The following is a 16,332-nucleotide window of genomic DNA, read 5'->3' on the forward strand; positions in this document are numbered from 1 at the left end:
ATCCATCAATAAATTCTTCTCTCACATCATCTTTGAACTGAGATATCTTGGTCAGCATTAGCACTCCAATCTCTTTATTTTAAGGTGAAAAGAAAATCAACTGTCTCAAAATGCATGGTTCAAAATGATGCTTCCCTTCTGCATCCAAATCTTCTGAATTCCAATGACTCTTGCTGCAAAAGTAAATCTTCATGTTAGAAGATCAAGTACACAGAAGCATGAGCAGTTCTCTGCTGGATCACATAAAAACCTCAATTTACTCCAGTATCTTATTTTCAACATTGACCAACTAGTTGCCTATGGGAAGTCTACAATCAGAAGAAAAGGACAGTGATTGCCCCTCAATAATTCCCAGCAATTAATATATTGATAGCATTCTAGTAAATGTGCTTTATGACTATGTGAATAGTAATTTGTAAATAGGCAAACCCTCCTGCCATCATCCATTTGGCAAGAATATCTAGATCTCAAAATTCTAATTGCATTTAATACTCAAAGGCATATGGTTTTCAACACCATTAGTAGTGCATAGTCATGAGGTCTAGGAGAAATTATAACCTTCACTGATTTTTCTAATCCCACCCTAATATCCTGTTTGGTTGGTAATTAAAATATCAGAGCTTGACTTTTTTTAAAAAAAAATCCCACCTCAGTGAAAATATTTAAGAAATTTCCACCACTTCCACTGTGAAAAAGTTTCCTCTCCTCACATGCTGTACTGGGAAAGAGCCTTCCAACTAGAGTTGGAACAGAAATATGCCTGATTATGTTACTCATAGGAGATATTTTGTGAACTTGCAAAGCCCTCCTCCCATTATCTACTTGGCATGAATGTCCAGGCGATCTCCCCCAAATTTTAGTTGTGACCACCATTTGCTATAAGGCCTCCTCATCTGAATCATGATCACTGCCTGGTTTGGTGAGTCTCTCAAGTTCTTCTCCATCCTACAGAAAATAAAGGGAAGATAGTGAAAAATTAATAAACAAGTTCATACAATGAATAGATTATGTCATTTGTCTAATGTTTACCATAATTTGAAGTACAGCTACTTTTGGTATTGGCCATATAGTAATTGCGGTAGTAGAACTTCACTAGTCCTTGTCCTATGATAGTGTTTCTTTCACTGAAACTGGATTACAATTTAAGTTACCTTTGTTAATTATATCACAGAGGTAGAAGCTATAACTTTTATTGACCAGAAGCTCTACCATGATTTATACAACATGCAGAAGATAACAATCCCAAAGTGGACAGAGCCAGGATCCTAACTGGGACAGTTCTTAAGTGCGAAATGGATGCTTTCTGCCTCCAAATTAACCTTAGATAGTTCTGTCAATTCTAGTATAGGATCTGCGGCTTGCAAAAAGGTTGGTGAGCCATACAAGACCCACAGGCTGTAATTTTTACAGTATATCCTTGTCATACAGCCACGCCATAACTAATAGATATAATTTAGTGGACACTGAGGCCAGATCCTACAATATATACCGTCTGCACAATATTAAATACTTCCTAATCAGTCACTTTGAAATGCGTTGTTAAGACTGCCTATTCCTCTTTCATTACAATTGTTATGTATTTTATATGCCATGCAAAATATTTGCCCACATAGAAAGAGTAGGAATTTGACCTTGTCAAATGTTCATCAAATACATTTATTAAATCTGTATTACATAATTTTTGCAATGGCACCTGGCAAAAATTTGGAAAAAAGAGAAACCAAATAAGTCCAATTCTGTATCGTTTCAAGAGAAGCCCAAAAAAAGTTAGTAAAAAGTGTGTTGCTTTTTTTTAGGCTTAAATGTAGTTACAAATTCACATGAAAATTATATGTATTTACTTTCACAGATACATACACAATAATATATTACTTTTTGCATACAATCTACATATTTATTCAAATGATGCTTGAAGCATACCCAGGAACACATTGTAAGTGCACCTCATTTATCAATTGTGCCCTCTGGTGTTCAATCTTAAAAAAAAATCACTTTAATTCAATAGAAAGCTAAGCAAATAGCCACAAATGCATTTTTTAAAAAGAATTTTATACATTCAAAGCTATTCTAAAAATAGTTTAATGTTCATATGGAACGTATCTGAAAAATACAAACTATTCTTTTAACATGTCCAAAAAAACCACACTATACTATTGTAAACTTCTTGGGACACTAGGATTCCAAGTTGAAAACCTGAAACAAAATGGAATGTCTCAAAATGCTCTGATTTATATTATGATGTCAAATATTTCTGGAATCTAGAGAGCTGCACATCCCAAATATAGTGTGATGTGATTGGGGAAACACAAATATATTTCGGAAATGCAAAGGAAAGAAATGGCTCATAGTGGGACACCACAGTAAGATTAAGCAGCTTCCAGCAAGGGCAAAACTACCATTCTAGTTTTCTGAATGAACCAGATCCTTTATTACAAAGAGCAATAGCTCTTTGGGTCAGCACACAGAAGTACTTCTCTGCTGTCCCCCCCCCACTAACAGCAGCGTTTTCTACGACATTCTGAGAGTGCTGGAATGGCTTAACCAGGACTGCCCAGCAGCATGTTTCAACACAGCATGACTTTCCTTTATAGTTTGTTGTTAAATGTCTCCAGTTATATGTATAGATTTCTCCAACATCTATACAGGGCCATAACTAACTTAGCTGGATGCATTCCTAACAAATTGTAAACGTTGGCTTCAGGTTCCGGATCGTGGCACAGCTAGACGTATAAGGAGAACGCTTTTCACGTTGTCTGGATTTCTTTCGCCAGGGGACCCCTGTAAAGGGGTCAAAAGTCACCCTGGAGGGGCGACGAATGGGGGACAGGACTCTCTGGTTGGCGGTAGAAGGGCGGCGGCCCTCCCGCCGGCTTGGAGCAACTCTCCGAACCAACGAAGAAAGGATCGGCCAATCCCATGGCCCATCCCTTCAGCCGTTTCCTGCCGAAGCCAAAATTACAACAAAGCACTTGAATGCACTTGAAAACTGGATGAGAATTGCCTTCTTCCTTTCCTAATTGTTTACCTTTTTCTGCTAAAAGCTTCTTGAATTTGTTTCCCCCTGTGAGGAGAGAGGGAAGGGATCCTTTTTCCCCCCACCCTCCTTAAAGGTGGCTTCTGATCACGTCGGGAGAAAAAAGAAAACCTTGAACAGAATAATACTATTTAATTTGACTTACTTCCTCTCTATTTCTGGTGATCCAAAACTCCTATTCTTACAGAAACTGGCTATTCTATCTATCTGATTAAAAAAAGGAGAAAAGAGAGAAAATAACTACTTAAAAGGACTCAAAACTGATAAATTTATGTCTGAAAAAGATTTTAAGTATGCTGGGGACATCTTGTGGCCAAACCTGATACAGTTAAGTGAATATTTTTGGCAAGTAAACCTGTTTATATTTTGGAACTGCCCTTGACATTATCAGCTAAAGGTAAAAACCTGAAACAGCTGGAGGTGAACTTAAGGCTTGTGGAGATGAACATTTACTGACTTTTGTTTAAAAATTAGCCTCCACTAAGGACTATTTACTATTTCAAAATGGAGACTGATCAGCCACAAACCTTGCTTGACTATAAGCTCATATTAGAAACAATCCAACAAGTCACTGAGATGTTTATCTCCAGACTGGAAAATTTAGGTGCCAACTCCAAGTTACAAACTGTAACCCAGACTTTAACTAAAGAATTTACAACTCAGAATATAACAAAACTGGAACAAATTATTATCGAGACAGAGAAACACAAGGTACAACAAGATATTGAAAAAACTAATACTAAAAACTTGACTCTATCCAAAGAACCAACAACTTTAAAAGTACAAGGAACTATCACTAAGGCAAATAACCTTAAGGACCAACAACAAACTATGGGAAAACTTAATACTCAACTCTTGACTTCATCAAAAGAGCCTACAACTTCAGAAGTACACTATGTGCAAGATGCTAACAAAGAGGACATGCAAGATCAACAAAGACAGTTTCCTGAAAGCCTGGACAGCCAAGCACTAACTGCAAAACTGGATAAGACTCTCTACTTAAAACAGATGAACCCAGACTGAACTGAAAATATAGTTTTTAGAGCAAATACAGAGACTAGAACTAACAGGGCAACAACTTAATGATTACAAATGGTTTGGTTTTTATGGATCACTGATGGCTAGATGGCCTCCTTTGATTCAAATAATATGTATTGGAGCGAAGGAAGACTCATCTGGCAATCTAAAGGCCTTAGTCTGGAAATCTGATTAGCGAAAAAAGAAAGCTAGAGTTAGATTTTAAAAGTGAGTTCTTAGAGAACTATTAAAGGCTACCCCTTTAGTAATCAGTGATCTATCAGGACCTAAAATAGAAAATGTTTATGAGATAGAACCAGAATGTGTTTATGTATTATTTTAGACATTATAATTTGTACACTGACATAATGGAAATTTGGCTTATGGATCCCACGTTTGATGTTAAAAGATGTTTGATTATTCTATTTAAGAATTAAGAATTAGCTAAAATTTAAAACAGGATCCGGCTATGTATGAGTAGATGTACATTGATAAACATAGGCTGTGGTACTATCAATAACATGTGATGTATTAAGATGTGAAACAGACAATGTTTATTAGGTAGCGCATAGCTATTCAGCCATTGTGTATATGTTAAATGCTACACTTTTTGGTGTAATGAAATAAGGAAAATTTGGGTTGTGAATATTATTTGGGATCTTAAAGGCTAAATTTGAATACTATAATTAAAATTAAAATTAGGTAAAATTTAATAACAGGACATAGATATATCTCAATGAAACTGAAGACAATTTTTTAACTGACCATGTTATTTCTAGAAATTCATTAGTTTAAACTTGTTGGATGAAATATTAAGGGAAATATAGAAGGATGTTTTGATAATGTAACCTGAATTATGTACTGAAAACTCTGTTACTGAATCTCTGATTACCCAGTCACCATGATGTTTTCTAAATATGTAGATTTTAACTGGAAAACCAATAAAACTTATTTTTAAAAAAACAAAAAAATGGTAAATGTTAGTATATCATTTGGACACACTCTGTTACACAAACAATTATAAGGAAAGCAGAAGCACACATTTATAGGTAATCCTCACCTAATCACCCCAAATGGGTCCAGCTAGTCCATCACTAAGTGATGAGTTATTAAGTGAAACATCACATGACCACAGCCAATTTACATCAACTCCACTGCAGGCATTGAATGAATCACCTGCGGTCATTACGTGTGATGTCATGTGAACTCAAGAGTTATTGCCAGCATCTTCATTGGCTTTGCTTGTTGAAAGCCAGCTGTGAAGGTCGCAAATGACAATTGTGTGACTACAGGACTCTGCAACCAGTGTAAAAGTGCCCCAGTTGTCAAATGCTAGAATCATGTTTATATGACTGTTGGGATGCTGCAACCATCCTAAGTTCAAAAATAGTCAAACAATTTTTTCCAGCATTATCAGTTTGAGCGGTCACTCAACAGGCAGTCATAACCAAGGACTCCCCTCTAGCAGCATAATGCTATTTTGACAATGATGGCAAACATTTATATTCACATCACAATCAGAGGTGTGCACTGAAATCAACTGGCCCAAAGAATATCTAGAAAGGAAACCTTTCAAATCTTACCCCACTAGAGCGCTCCCATGCACCTCCATTATGTTTGCCCCTCTCCCACTGAACAGTGTATTCTGTACAACGAGGGCTGCTGGAGTGATAGATAAATATAGACAAAAGAACTACAGGTGCTTCCAAGAAGAACTCCATGGAAGGCTTAAAGTCAAATACAAAAACTGACACTGTGGTGATGATCACAGTTGTAACTTGTGCAGTCAAAACATGAAACATATTGTCTCGGAACTTCAGAATGAAGGCCACGGAGAGCCCAAGGAAGGCAGTGACAAAAATAAGGGCCACTGAGAATATGTTGTGACCATAGAAAAAACCACAATACTCTATCTGGCGCCTGTTTTCAGAGCGCAGGCTTAGCATCAGTGCATTGAACATAGCTCCAAAGAGGTACAGCTTGGTATTCTGCACAAAGATGTTTTCACTGAATTGGCCTCCTTCTTTCAGTATTTTTTCATTGTAGATGTTGGCTAATGCTGAAATAAAACACTGTACTAGTATGAGCAGATGTCCCAGTCCAAGACGAACTGTTTTCGTGGTTCCTGCAGTAGTTGTGAGATTCCAGCTAAAGCCAGGGAAGGACCATCTAAGAGTGCAGTTGTCTTTTCCCCAACATTCTTCTTCTGACTTGGTATACTGCAGGCAACTGTTTGAATGACTAAGAAAAATGTCATGATGAAATCCATGGACAGCCAAGCTATGGTTATTGCTTCCTGTCCCTGCAGTCAGAGCTACAATAGATAGGAACAGAATCAGCAAAGATGCCCATTGCACCCAGGAGACCTGCCGCCTGCATGGAGAGGAAAAAAATAAAGTTGATTCAAAGAAGCGCAAATAATAGGTATGGGGAGGTAAAAAAGAATTAGCTACTTTAGTAAAGCAGCAGTGTGACTTCTGTTCTAGTATCATACCAGGAAAAAGTATTTGGACAATAATACTGAAATTCAAATGCTTACAATGCCTGTCATACCTAACAGGATGATTCACTCTGCACACTGAATTATTTTGTATCTACTGAAGCTGTGCCAATGTTCCAGACAACTCTGGACAGCTATTGTTCTTCTAACAATATCCTACACTATGTAAGTAAATATTAGTAGATTATGTCTGACTTAGAAAACAACCATTGGGGGGGAGCAAGTACAAGTATGACCCAGTTTGATAAGATTAACGTATATTTAGGACTGTCTTCTGAGTCATTAAAAAAAAACATAGAAAGTATACCACTCAATAGCTATGTATTCATTAACAACTAAATGACAATAGTAGTAATATTATAATCATTTTGGATGTACTTTTAATTTTCATTACCTTTAGAGCCTTGTTTAAAATTGCTTCAGAAGAGAACTTTGAGGAAAGAAAGAAATGACAAAAGATAACATGTTTCCATAATTACTCACTTCAGGACTATTCTGAATAGAAGAGCTGTTGTTATAATAACAAAATTTGAGAACAGAACAGCCATGGCCTAGAAGAAGAAGAAAAGATATTATGTTACAAATCAAATGCAACCTAGAAATAGGATACCTATTAGAGTACAACCACCTTAAAATGTGTTGGTTTTGGAACCAAATTTTATTGAGCTAAATAGCACTTGTTAAAAAAAATGAACTGCCTTTCTAGAAAAGTCCTGAAAGCAATCATTCCTACATTTCACGGAATCAAGCAGAAAAACAAAGACTTAACACTTATTCCCCAAATTATGGACCAGTGTTTTAAAGCTTTCTTTCTGTCCATGGAAGATTCTTTGCCAATAGAATTGTCCATAAATGAAAAGAGATACGCTTTTCATATATTCCATCTTGAATGGTAGATTCCAATTAATGAAAGGACATTCAGTGAAAATCATAAGTGGTTCAGTTCATGACTTTCACTATACGGTATTCTATAGAGAAAAATCTTGATTCCGATTTGAGTAGAAACAGAAAGTCAGAAGAATGTGAAAAATAGTTTCCCATCCTTTAAACCTGCTGGTTAATCAAAAAGAGCAGTGACTCCTCTCAAATCTGCTCCAGGGCAAATATGAGGTTATGAACATGTGATGGGGGGAGTAGATGGAAAGAGCCAGGGAAGATCAAAGGGTTGTTCTATTTTGCAAATGGAAATCAGCCTGTGTCATACTGGAAGTAGCCAGCATTCATTCCATCTTAACAAATTGGAAAACTACACCCAAACCTATTTTTTTTCAACACTGTTCTTGTCTTTATAAGTAAAACTGTCTTCAGACTTTTGACACTATTATGAAAATATATACCTCCCTCCCTCCTTCCCAAATTCCTCCTAAGCATCAAAAATGCAAAATGCAGCACTGAATGAGTGGTATTTAAAACCCAGTCCTCAAAGTTGCAATGCCCTTGTCACATGATCAAAATTCAGATGCTTGGCAGCTTGCCCACATTTATGATTGCAGAGTGCACCTCAACTCTCCCCACCCACTTATTTCTGCTCTTTTGGCCACTGTGAGCTCTGCTGCCTAATCCTGCCACCACCACCCCTCCCACCACCACCTGCCTTAGCTGGACATGCCTTGTCAGCACTGGGAGGAGCAAGGCAGCAAAGGTCAGCTGGAGCTGGCAGAAGTAAGTGTTGACATAATGCAGGGCAGTGAAAAGGACTGAGATGGGAAGGAGATATGTAAGTGGGTGGAGTTGAAGCAGAAAGGATCATAGTGAAAGGATCATAGTAGGGCAGGAAAAGCATGAGATCCTGGCCTAACGATGGCACAGTCCTGGCCTAACAACTGCAACCAGGTTAATTGGAACTTCCATCACTAAATAATGCAGTCATGTGATGGTTCATCTAACAATCACTTCACTTAGCAATGGAAATTCCAGTCCTAATTATCATAACCCAAGGACTACCTGTTCGCACTCTAAACCAATGTTCAATGGATTCTGGTAAGCTAAGGTTTTTACACTCTGGCTATAATTAAAAAGTTTACTTTAATTTCCTTGTCTTTACTTATAGTTATGCTTCTTCAACAAACTTATGTTCAAACAATTGAAAACACCCTTTACAATACAGATTTCTTCTCTGAAAGATTTATGAAACATAGATGACAAAACCTAACTGAATACAGTCATTTGCCAATTAAATTTGTGTTCTGCTTATATTATAAAGGTAAAGGTTTCCCTGCACATGCGTGCTAGTCGTTTCCGACTCTAGGGGCCGGTGCTCATCTCCGTTTCAAAGCCGAAGAGCCAGCGCTTGTCCGAGGACGTCTCCGTGGTCATGTGGCCGGCATGACTAGACGCCAAAGGAGCATGGAATGCTGTTACCTTCCCACCGTAGTGGTCCCTATTTTTCTACTTGCATTTTTACGTGCTTTCGAACTGCTAGGTTGGCAGAAGCTGGGACGAGTAACAGGCGGCTCACTCTGTTAAGCAGCATGCGGGATTTGACTGCCAAACTGTTGACTTTCGGATCGACAAGCTCAGCGTCCATATATCACATACCAAACATAACATCTCTAAAATATCAACTCAGCTACTGAAATACTATTCAGGGAGGAAGCAGTCTTACTTAAAATCTCTGAAAATGACTGAAATTTGATATAAGCACTTAAGGTGATAAAAATATATTCTCTTTTCATTAGAACATATAGAGACCATTCTACACTTCTGAAGTGATACTTACTGGTTCAAGATAGGACAACACATAGAAGACAATCAAGTTATCTAAAAAATAAAGAAAAGCTGGAATTGACCACTTTATGTAGCTATACAACTGCCTCCATGAGCTGCAGCCAAATCCACTATGGGAATATCCTCCTAAAAAAGAAAAAGTAACAAGAAAAATTAGTCAATGCATTTAATTATCAATACATATCTACACTGTCCTCAGCACATATGATTAATAATTTCAAAAAGAACAAATCACTAAAGACAGACTCCTTAAGAAATCCATAATTGGAAGCTTCCTTATTAAAACACAGATATGAAACTTTACCAGGCTTTCTTAAAGATTTTGAATGATATTCAAATTGAAATTTTGATGTCTGATGTCTATAAAAAAATTTTCTCTGTAAATTAAACATATTTACATATAATTTGTTTGTTAAACCATCCTGTGTGGTAAAATAGAAGGCTGTTTTAAACACTCTCTATTCCAATTACCTTCTTAAAAAAAATTCTTTAAATTATTTTTCTTAATAATTTGAATATAATTTAATTATTTTAATATTTTATATAATACTTTAAAATCAACAACTATGAATAAATACATTAAGCACCAAAATAAATTTATATTCACATACCTATACAAGACATTTTTAAGCAACAATATAATTTAGTATTTGAAATTCTATACAGGTTATCTCAACCATCTGCAGAATTTGAGATTTATATTACTTCTGTTAAGTAAGTTCATTAATGTGATTCTGTTATAATAAAATACAATATTCAAAATATCCTTTTTAATTTCTCCAACTTAATTATTGTTCCTATTCTTCATTTCATTTTTCCAGGGATAATTCATGTTATATTTTACCCCCGCCTTTATTTTTTGTTGATTTCCAGCCTCCCCAAAGAAAATATCCTTCCTAGAAATTACATGTATTTTATCCTTCAAATGTAGATGGAGTTGTAATTCTTTATTTCATTACCTTGCCAACTTTATTGATCGATATCGCTGAATTACCCCAACACAATGAGCTCAATATGTATCTCTCCTTTTCTTTCTCTGTTATTATAAATTATTACAACCGTAATAAAGTTTATTTCTCATTAACATTATAAGAAATTACTATTGCAAATTTTCTTAGAGACTTATTAGTTAAGCATTTTAGAATGCTAGACGTCTGGACCAATTCTGCCTGAAGTTCTGCCTAATTTAATGAGGATTGGTTTCTGCTAATACAATAATATCTGTTATGATTAACAGCATTTTTTTCATATTTTTTTCATCATAAACATGCAGATAAAGGAATGATAATTTTTTCAAATCCTTTTTTTCTGCAGTATTTTTCCATGTCAGTCAAGGAGTTTATGCCTAGGAAGCCAATACCTGAAATTTCCTTGGATTCAGGAGCAAATTTCATGAATCTAGACTCCTGAAAATGTCCAGCCTATTAATATTTTCTAGCAAGCTTTCACTTCATAAAGCTTTTCGCTTTATTTACATTCATTTGTTGTTTTGTAAAGCCACTATAAATTTATAAAGTGTTTATAAAGAATTGCACATAATCTGGACTATATTTTAAACAATTATTAATCATATTTGTTTATCCAAAACAGGAAGGTGGAAAATATTTTCCTAGAGATTTGGTTTGAATAGCCCAATTAAATCTCAAAAGGATTTGCAGGACTAAAAAGATATACCAAATTCTGTTGGCCAATTTTTTCCTACATAGTGCATTCTACAACACTGATGCCCTATGAACAACTCACAGGAACAACAAATAGAGAAGGATACTATAGCGATGTCATTTATAAAAGGTAATTACACAGATTAAAAGAAAAGAATTCTTCACCATTTCACTGTATAGAAGATAGTTACTACTTTTTATATAGCCAAACCTCTGAATTTTACAAAATATAAATCATTTTTAAATCCTGCAAGAACCCTTTTCTACAGAAGAGGAGATAAAGACAAATATTACAATAATTACAGTCAATTGCTAAGATGTCTCAGACTTTACAGATTTTTTTTTTGAAGTTCAAGAGAAATATTTGCCTGATTTCAATTTTCAGTCCAATAACACTAACAATGGTATGGGATCTCTGTTGATGTAAACACACATAATATGACTGAAAGACACATAATGTGACTTAAAGGCACATGACAGAAAGACACATAATATGAATAAAATATGACTACATGACATATAGTCCTCAGTTAACTATGGTATTTGGGATTGGACTTTCCATCATTAAATGATGGGGTCATAAACGCAACATCATGTGACTGTGCCATTTAGCAACAGCACTTCCAGTTGCTGTCATTAAGCAAATCCCACACCATCATTAAATGCAATTTCATATGGTTGCCATTTGCAAATTCCTGCTAACTTCCTGCTTGTTGGAAGCTAGCAGTGAAGATTGCAAGTGGTGATCACATGACCATGGGAGATTGCAATATGGTAATTGTGAGCCAGTCATCAACTGTTCAGATTGCAATCACATGACTGTGAGAAAGGTGCAATGGCAGGAACCTTGTCGACTGGTTGTACGTACTCATTCAATGAGGGTCACCTGTACATTTAACACATACTAAGCAACAAGAGAAGATATAACCATTCCTAAATATCATAACAATTTAGCTCTAACAGCTTACCTCTTCTGATTACCCAGAGAGCCATTATCAAACAAAGTACAAGCTTAACTAATTCTGAGCACACATTCACAGTTGCAGGAAGATAATCATACTTATTATCTGAAAAACATTTAGAGAAGTCACATGAATACTGCACAGATTGACTTTAAATAAAGTAAAAATACCACAACAGGCAGCCAATGCAGAAATGTACATTCAACAAGATGTCTTTGAGAAAACCTCCACTTCTATTTCCAGATAATAATTTTTCATAAGAAAGAATTAAAATATATTTTCTTCTTTTGGAAAATAGTGGATATTTTAAATATTTATTATTGCAAATATTTTAATATTTCTGTTAGGAGAAACCTCCAAACAGTGAGGGCACTTAACCAGTAGAACAGTTTGCCTTCAGAAGTTGTGGGTGCTTCATCACTGGAGGTTCTTAAGAAAAGACTGGACAGCCACCTGCCTTAAACGGTATAGGCCAGGGGTAGGCAACCTCGGCTCTTTTATGACTCATGGACTTCAACTCCCAGAATTCCTGAGTCAGCATAGCTACAGGCCATGGTCTCCTGCTTGAGCAAGGGGTTGGACTACTAGAAGATTCCAAGATCCCTTCCAGCTCTATTCTGACTGATTGGTAAATAAGGGGCTTCAGGGAGTGAGATTCAAGGTTGGGGCTTCTTTGTACTATAAATTAGTGTTCTGATCCTAACTGTGTAGTATGCTTTTTCACTTTTGACCAGATCTTTAAAAGAAAGTGCTTCAGTGATGCAAAAAGGGTTTCTGACTATATGAAAGATGTCTTCTTTTCTAAAAATGGCTCTGGGAACCAAACTCATATTGAAAAGCAATTCTGAAAAAACAATCAAGACTCTACAAAACCTAATTATTTTAACTTCATGTCACAAACCAGCAAAGAGCATGCCAACAAATTCTATACAGAAATAAATATTCCAACATACCTTCATTGGCCGAGTATTTCATCAAAAGAATACGACTTGAACCCAATGTAACAAAGGTACCTCCTAGGAGCAGTGTATAAACAGCTGACTTGGACCATCGAGAAGACTGACTGCAACATTTGGAATCCATGCTGTTGCTGTGTTGTCAGTGCCCTTTGAACCACAGAGCAAAACACTGTATCAGGTAAGTCGTTTAAAATAACATTTATTACTTTTACATTATTCAGAAAGCTGTTTAGTGCTTGATTCTTCACAAACTGCATAAATGCAAATTTTGTAATGCACGTTTCTCTGAGGCATTGAACATAAATTTAGTGACCTTTATGGTAACCTTGAGTACTATTTTAGTAAACCCTTTAAATATAGTACTAGCAGCATAAAATTAATAAAAATGTTCCCTGATCTTGGAAACTAATCAAACTAATCTCCTTAGAACTAAGGAGAAATTTCCTGGCAGTTAGAACAATTAATCAGTGGAACAACCTGCCTCCAGAAGCTGTGAATGCTCCAACACTGGAAGTTTTTAAGAAGAGACTGGACAGCCATTTGTCTGAAATGGTATAGGGTTTCCTGCCTAAGCAGGGGGTTGGACTAGATGACCTCCAAAGTCCCTTCCAACATTATATATTGCATTTCAACTGAAGCAACTGACCACCACAATACCCTTCTGAACTTTATTATTAATTGTAGGTATTATCTTCCACAATAGTGCAATAGGTTTCAATATAATTACTTCTGCACTATTTTCAAATTTATGCTATATCACTGCATCAATTTTTAATCTGATTTTGGATGAAAATATAACTGCTCACTATCTAATAACCAAATAATCTAGCAGCTTTCAAAGGAGGAAATAAAGATCCCAGTTTAGTATACCTAGACCACAGGTCTGCAACCCGCAGCTCTGGAGCCGCATGCGGCTCTTTCAGCCGTCTCTTGCGGCTGCCAGTCCTCTGCCATGTGCAGTCCAAAAAAAAAAAGTGGGACTAAAAAAGTTCAACCAATCAATTCAAATATGCAGGGTAGGTGCATATCTCGCCTTGGCTCCACTCTTCAGTCAAACCCTGTTCTGCACATGCACGCATGTATGCGCATGTGCACACATTTTTTGCGGCTCCGTTTTTCCTTTTGTGAGGCAACCTGTTCCGAGTGGCTCTTTCACTGTTTCAGGTTGCTGACCCCTGACCTAGACCCTAAAACCTACCCAGATTTCAAATATTACACGCTTGCTTTTCAACTGAGTCCAAACAGGAAAGTAACTGTAACAGAAAACAGTCCAATGATATAAGATGAACATCTTTTAGGTTAAACAACCATCATGTTCAGTCCTAAAGTCATAGATCAGATTGGAAGCCAAAATAAAAACATAAAGATCAGCTGCGAATAATTTACAGAATACGAAAGAGCAAAAATCGAAGAATGTTAGGATCAAAACAAACCTAATAAAAATATTGCCTTGGCTTGACGTCAGAAAAATTGAAGCAGGTTTGGAAATCTGTGCACAGCCCAGAGATGTTTGGTGTCAAAATTTGATAAATAAAATCAAACGCTTGTAAGTAATTAATTCACAATTTAGCCAGAGATATTGTAGGAGCTTTAGCCTGCCATATAAATCTTTTTGTTAACTCATCTGTGTGAAATATCTAATAGGAATTAACATTGGAATTTCTCCCTCCCTTCCTTCCTTCCTTCTTTCTGTGATTTTTATCCCACCTTTATCACTCTACAAATCAATCCAGGCACTGAAAATACGCAACATTCCTTCTACCTCCTATTAAGGAGTGTTGTGGCTCACGTTCGAGACCTCAATGATGGCAAACTCCCATCATTCTCTCCTGCTTCTGCCAACCTAGCAGTTCGAAAGTGAGTAATTGCTAGTAGATAGGTACCACTTTGGTGGGCACATTGAGACATGAAAGAAACCCCCAACAGCGCATTGCCTGGGCACAGGTGATGTCAACAGCCAATCCTTTCAACCTGAAGCGCCTTAGTGCTTCTAACATGAATGCATGCAAGTCTTTTATTTTCCTCAAAGCAGAGAGGTGGATTGGGTTGAGAGTGACTGGCCCAGTGGCATGATAGACAGACAGACAGAGTCAGACAAGCAGATATCCAGGGGAGAGGGGCAGTTAACAAATATGAAATAGAAAATCTTGATGTAATATTCCTTTTAATAACATTAACCTTACCCCAAGCATTAAATTGAACATCTAGCCCAGGGGTAGGCAACCTTGGCTCTTTTATGACTCATGGACTTCAACTCCCAGAATTCCTGAGTCTGACTCAGGAATTCTGGGAGTTGAAGTCCATGAGTCATAAAAGAGCCGAGGTTGCCTACCCCTGGGCTAGCCAATTTGGTTAAGGCTACGTGAAAATTCACCTTTACATTTGGAAATATTAAATTCAACATATTGTAATATACCTCAAGAGAGATGCAAACCGAAATATTTAATATCGGTTTAATATGTGTGAGCCAAGCAAGCCTTAGCCACTGTAAAACATCCTGCACCAATTCTTCCCCTTCCAGAGATGTACAGCTGTCTACCCCAACTAGAAGTAATAAAGAGGCTGAAATGTGACACCGGGGGAAGCCACAACAAGGCCGGCATATGCAATGCTTTGCCAAAAAGCCCGTCTTTTTCCGATTTAGGACTCGAGCCCATGCAACAGAGCGAGAATAAAACGATGCAGCTCCCATTTTGATTTGTGCTTAGATTGTAAGCCGCCCTGAGTCTTCGGAGAAGGGCGGGATATAAATGGGATTAAAATAAATAAATAAAATAAATAAATTTTCCTTCTTGATGGAGCGGCAATTCCTCCAAAAGAGCAGGCTTTTAAAGGTCATGCTATGTAGGAGCAGCGCTCGATCCCACCTGCCTAAGCCCCCAGCCAAAGGCTCCGTTACCTTGACAGTTGCGGGTTCTCTCCGAGCATCGCCCCAGCCTTAGTCTACCTGTCGCTCAGGCACGCACGCGCAGAGTCGAGAAGGCAAGCCGGCACTTCTCAGCCGCCTCCTTGGTCCCACGGTGCACCCGGCGGACGAGCATGCGCAGTGACTCGAAGGAAACGGCATCCATCTAGAGCTAAGAAACGTCTCGGGTGAAGACTTTCGAAAAGTCACACGCGGAGTGCCGTACGGAGCTGTTCCGAGATCCCTTTAACTCAAGCAGAGGTCTTCAAACTTGGCCCTTTTATGACTTGTGGACTTCAACTCCCAGAATTCCTCAGCCAGGCACGCTGGCTGAGGAATTCTGGGAGTTGAAGTCCACAAGTCATAAAAGGGCCAAGTTTGAAGACCCCCCTGCCTTTAAGCCTTAGCCTACCGTTTTTACAAACGGAACAACATGGAACAATCTAAGAATTAACGACTCTGGGGGATGGGAGAGGCACAAGCCAAGTAAACAAAGCACAATTTGTTGGTTCGATCAGGGGTAGGCGACCTCGGCTCTTTTATGACTCATGGACTTCAACTCCCAGA

General features: G+C 37.3%; 1 protein-coding gene across 1 annotated transcript; it reads right to left on the bottom strand.

The window, feature by feature from the left end:
- Positions 1–57: 57 nt before the first annotated feature.
- SLC35A5 (solute carrier family 35 member A5) lies at positions 58–15,998 on the bottom strand. The gene is made up of 8 exons (XM_083362847.1): positions 15,760–15,998; positions 12,855–13,007; positions 11,908–12,006; positions 9,271–9,404; positions 7,035–7,102; positions 5,635–6,424; positions 823–945; positions 58–173 (listed from the first exon to the last, which is right to left on the bottom strand). The coding sequence occupies exons 2-7, from the start codon at positions 12,982–12,984 to the stop codon at positions 877–879; spliced, it is 1,290 nt and encodes a 429-aa protein (XP_083218973.1). The 5' UTR covers positions 12,985–13,007; positions 15,760–15,998; the 3' UTR covers positions 58–173; positions 823–876.
- Between the last annotated feature and the right edge of the window lie 334 nt (positions 15,999–16,332).

The sequence above is a fragment of the Vipera ursinii genome, assembly GCF_947247035.1.
Source record: "Vipera ursinii genome assembly, chromosome: 4".
Classification (NCBI taxonomy): Eukaryota; Metazoa; Chordata; class Lepidosauria; order Squamata; family Viperidae; genus Vipera; species Vipera ursinii.

Coding starts and splice junctions, on each gene's coding strand:
- SLC35A5 (XM_083362847.1), bottom strand. CDS start 12,984: ATGGATTCCAAATGTTGCAGTCAGTCTTCTCGATGGTCCAAGTCAGCT. Junction 7,103..9,270: donor TGTTGTCCTATCTTGAACCA/GTAAGTATCACT, acceptor TTCTTCTTCTAG/GCCATGGCTGTTCTGTTCTC. Junction 946..5,634: donor CATGGGAGCGCTCTAGTGGG/GTAAGATTTGAA, acceptor TATTTTCTGTAG/GATGGAGAAGAACTTGAGAG.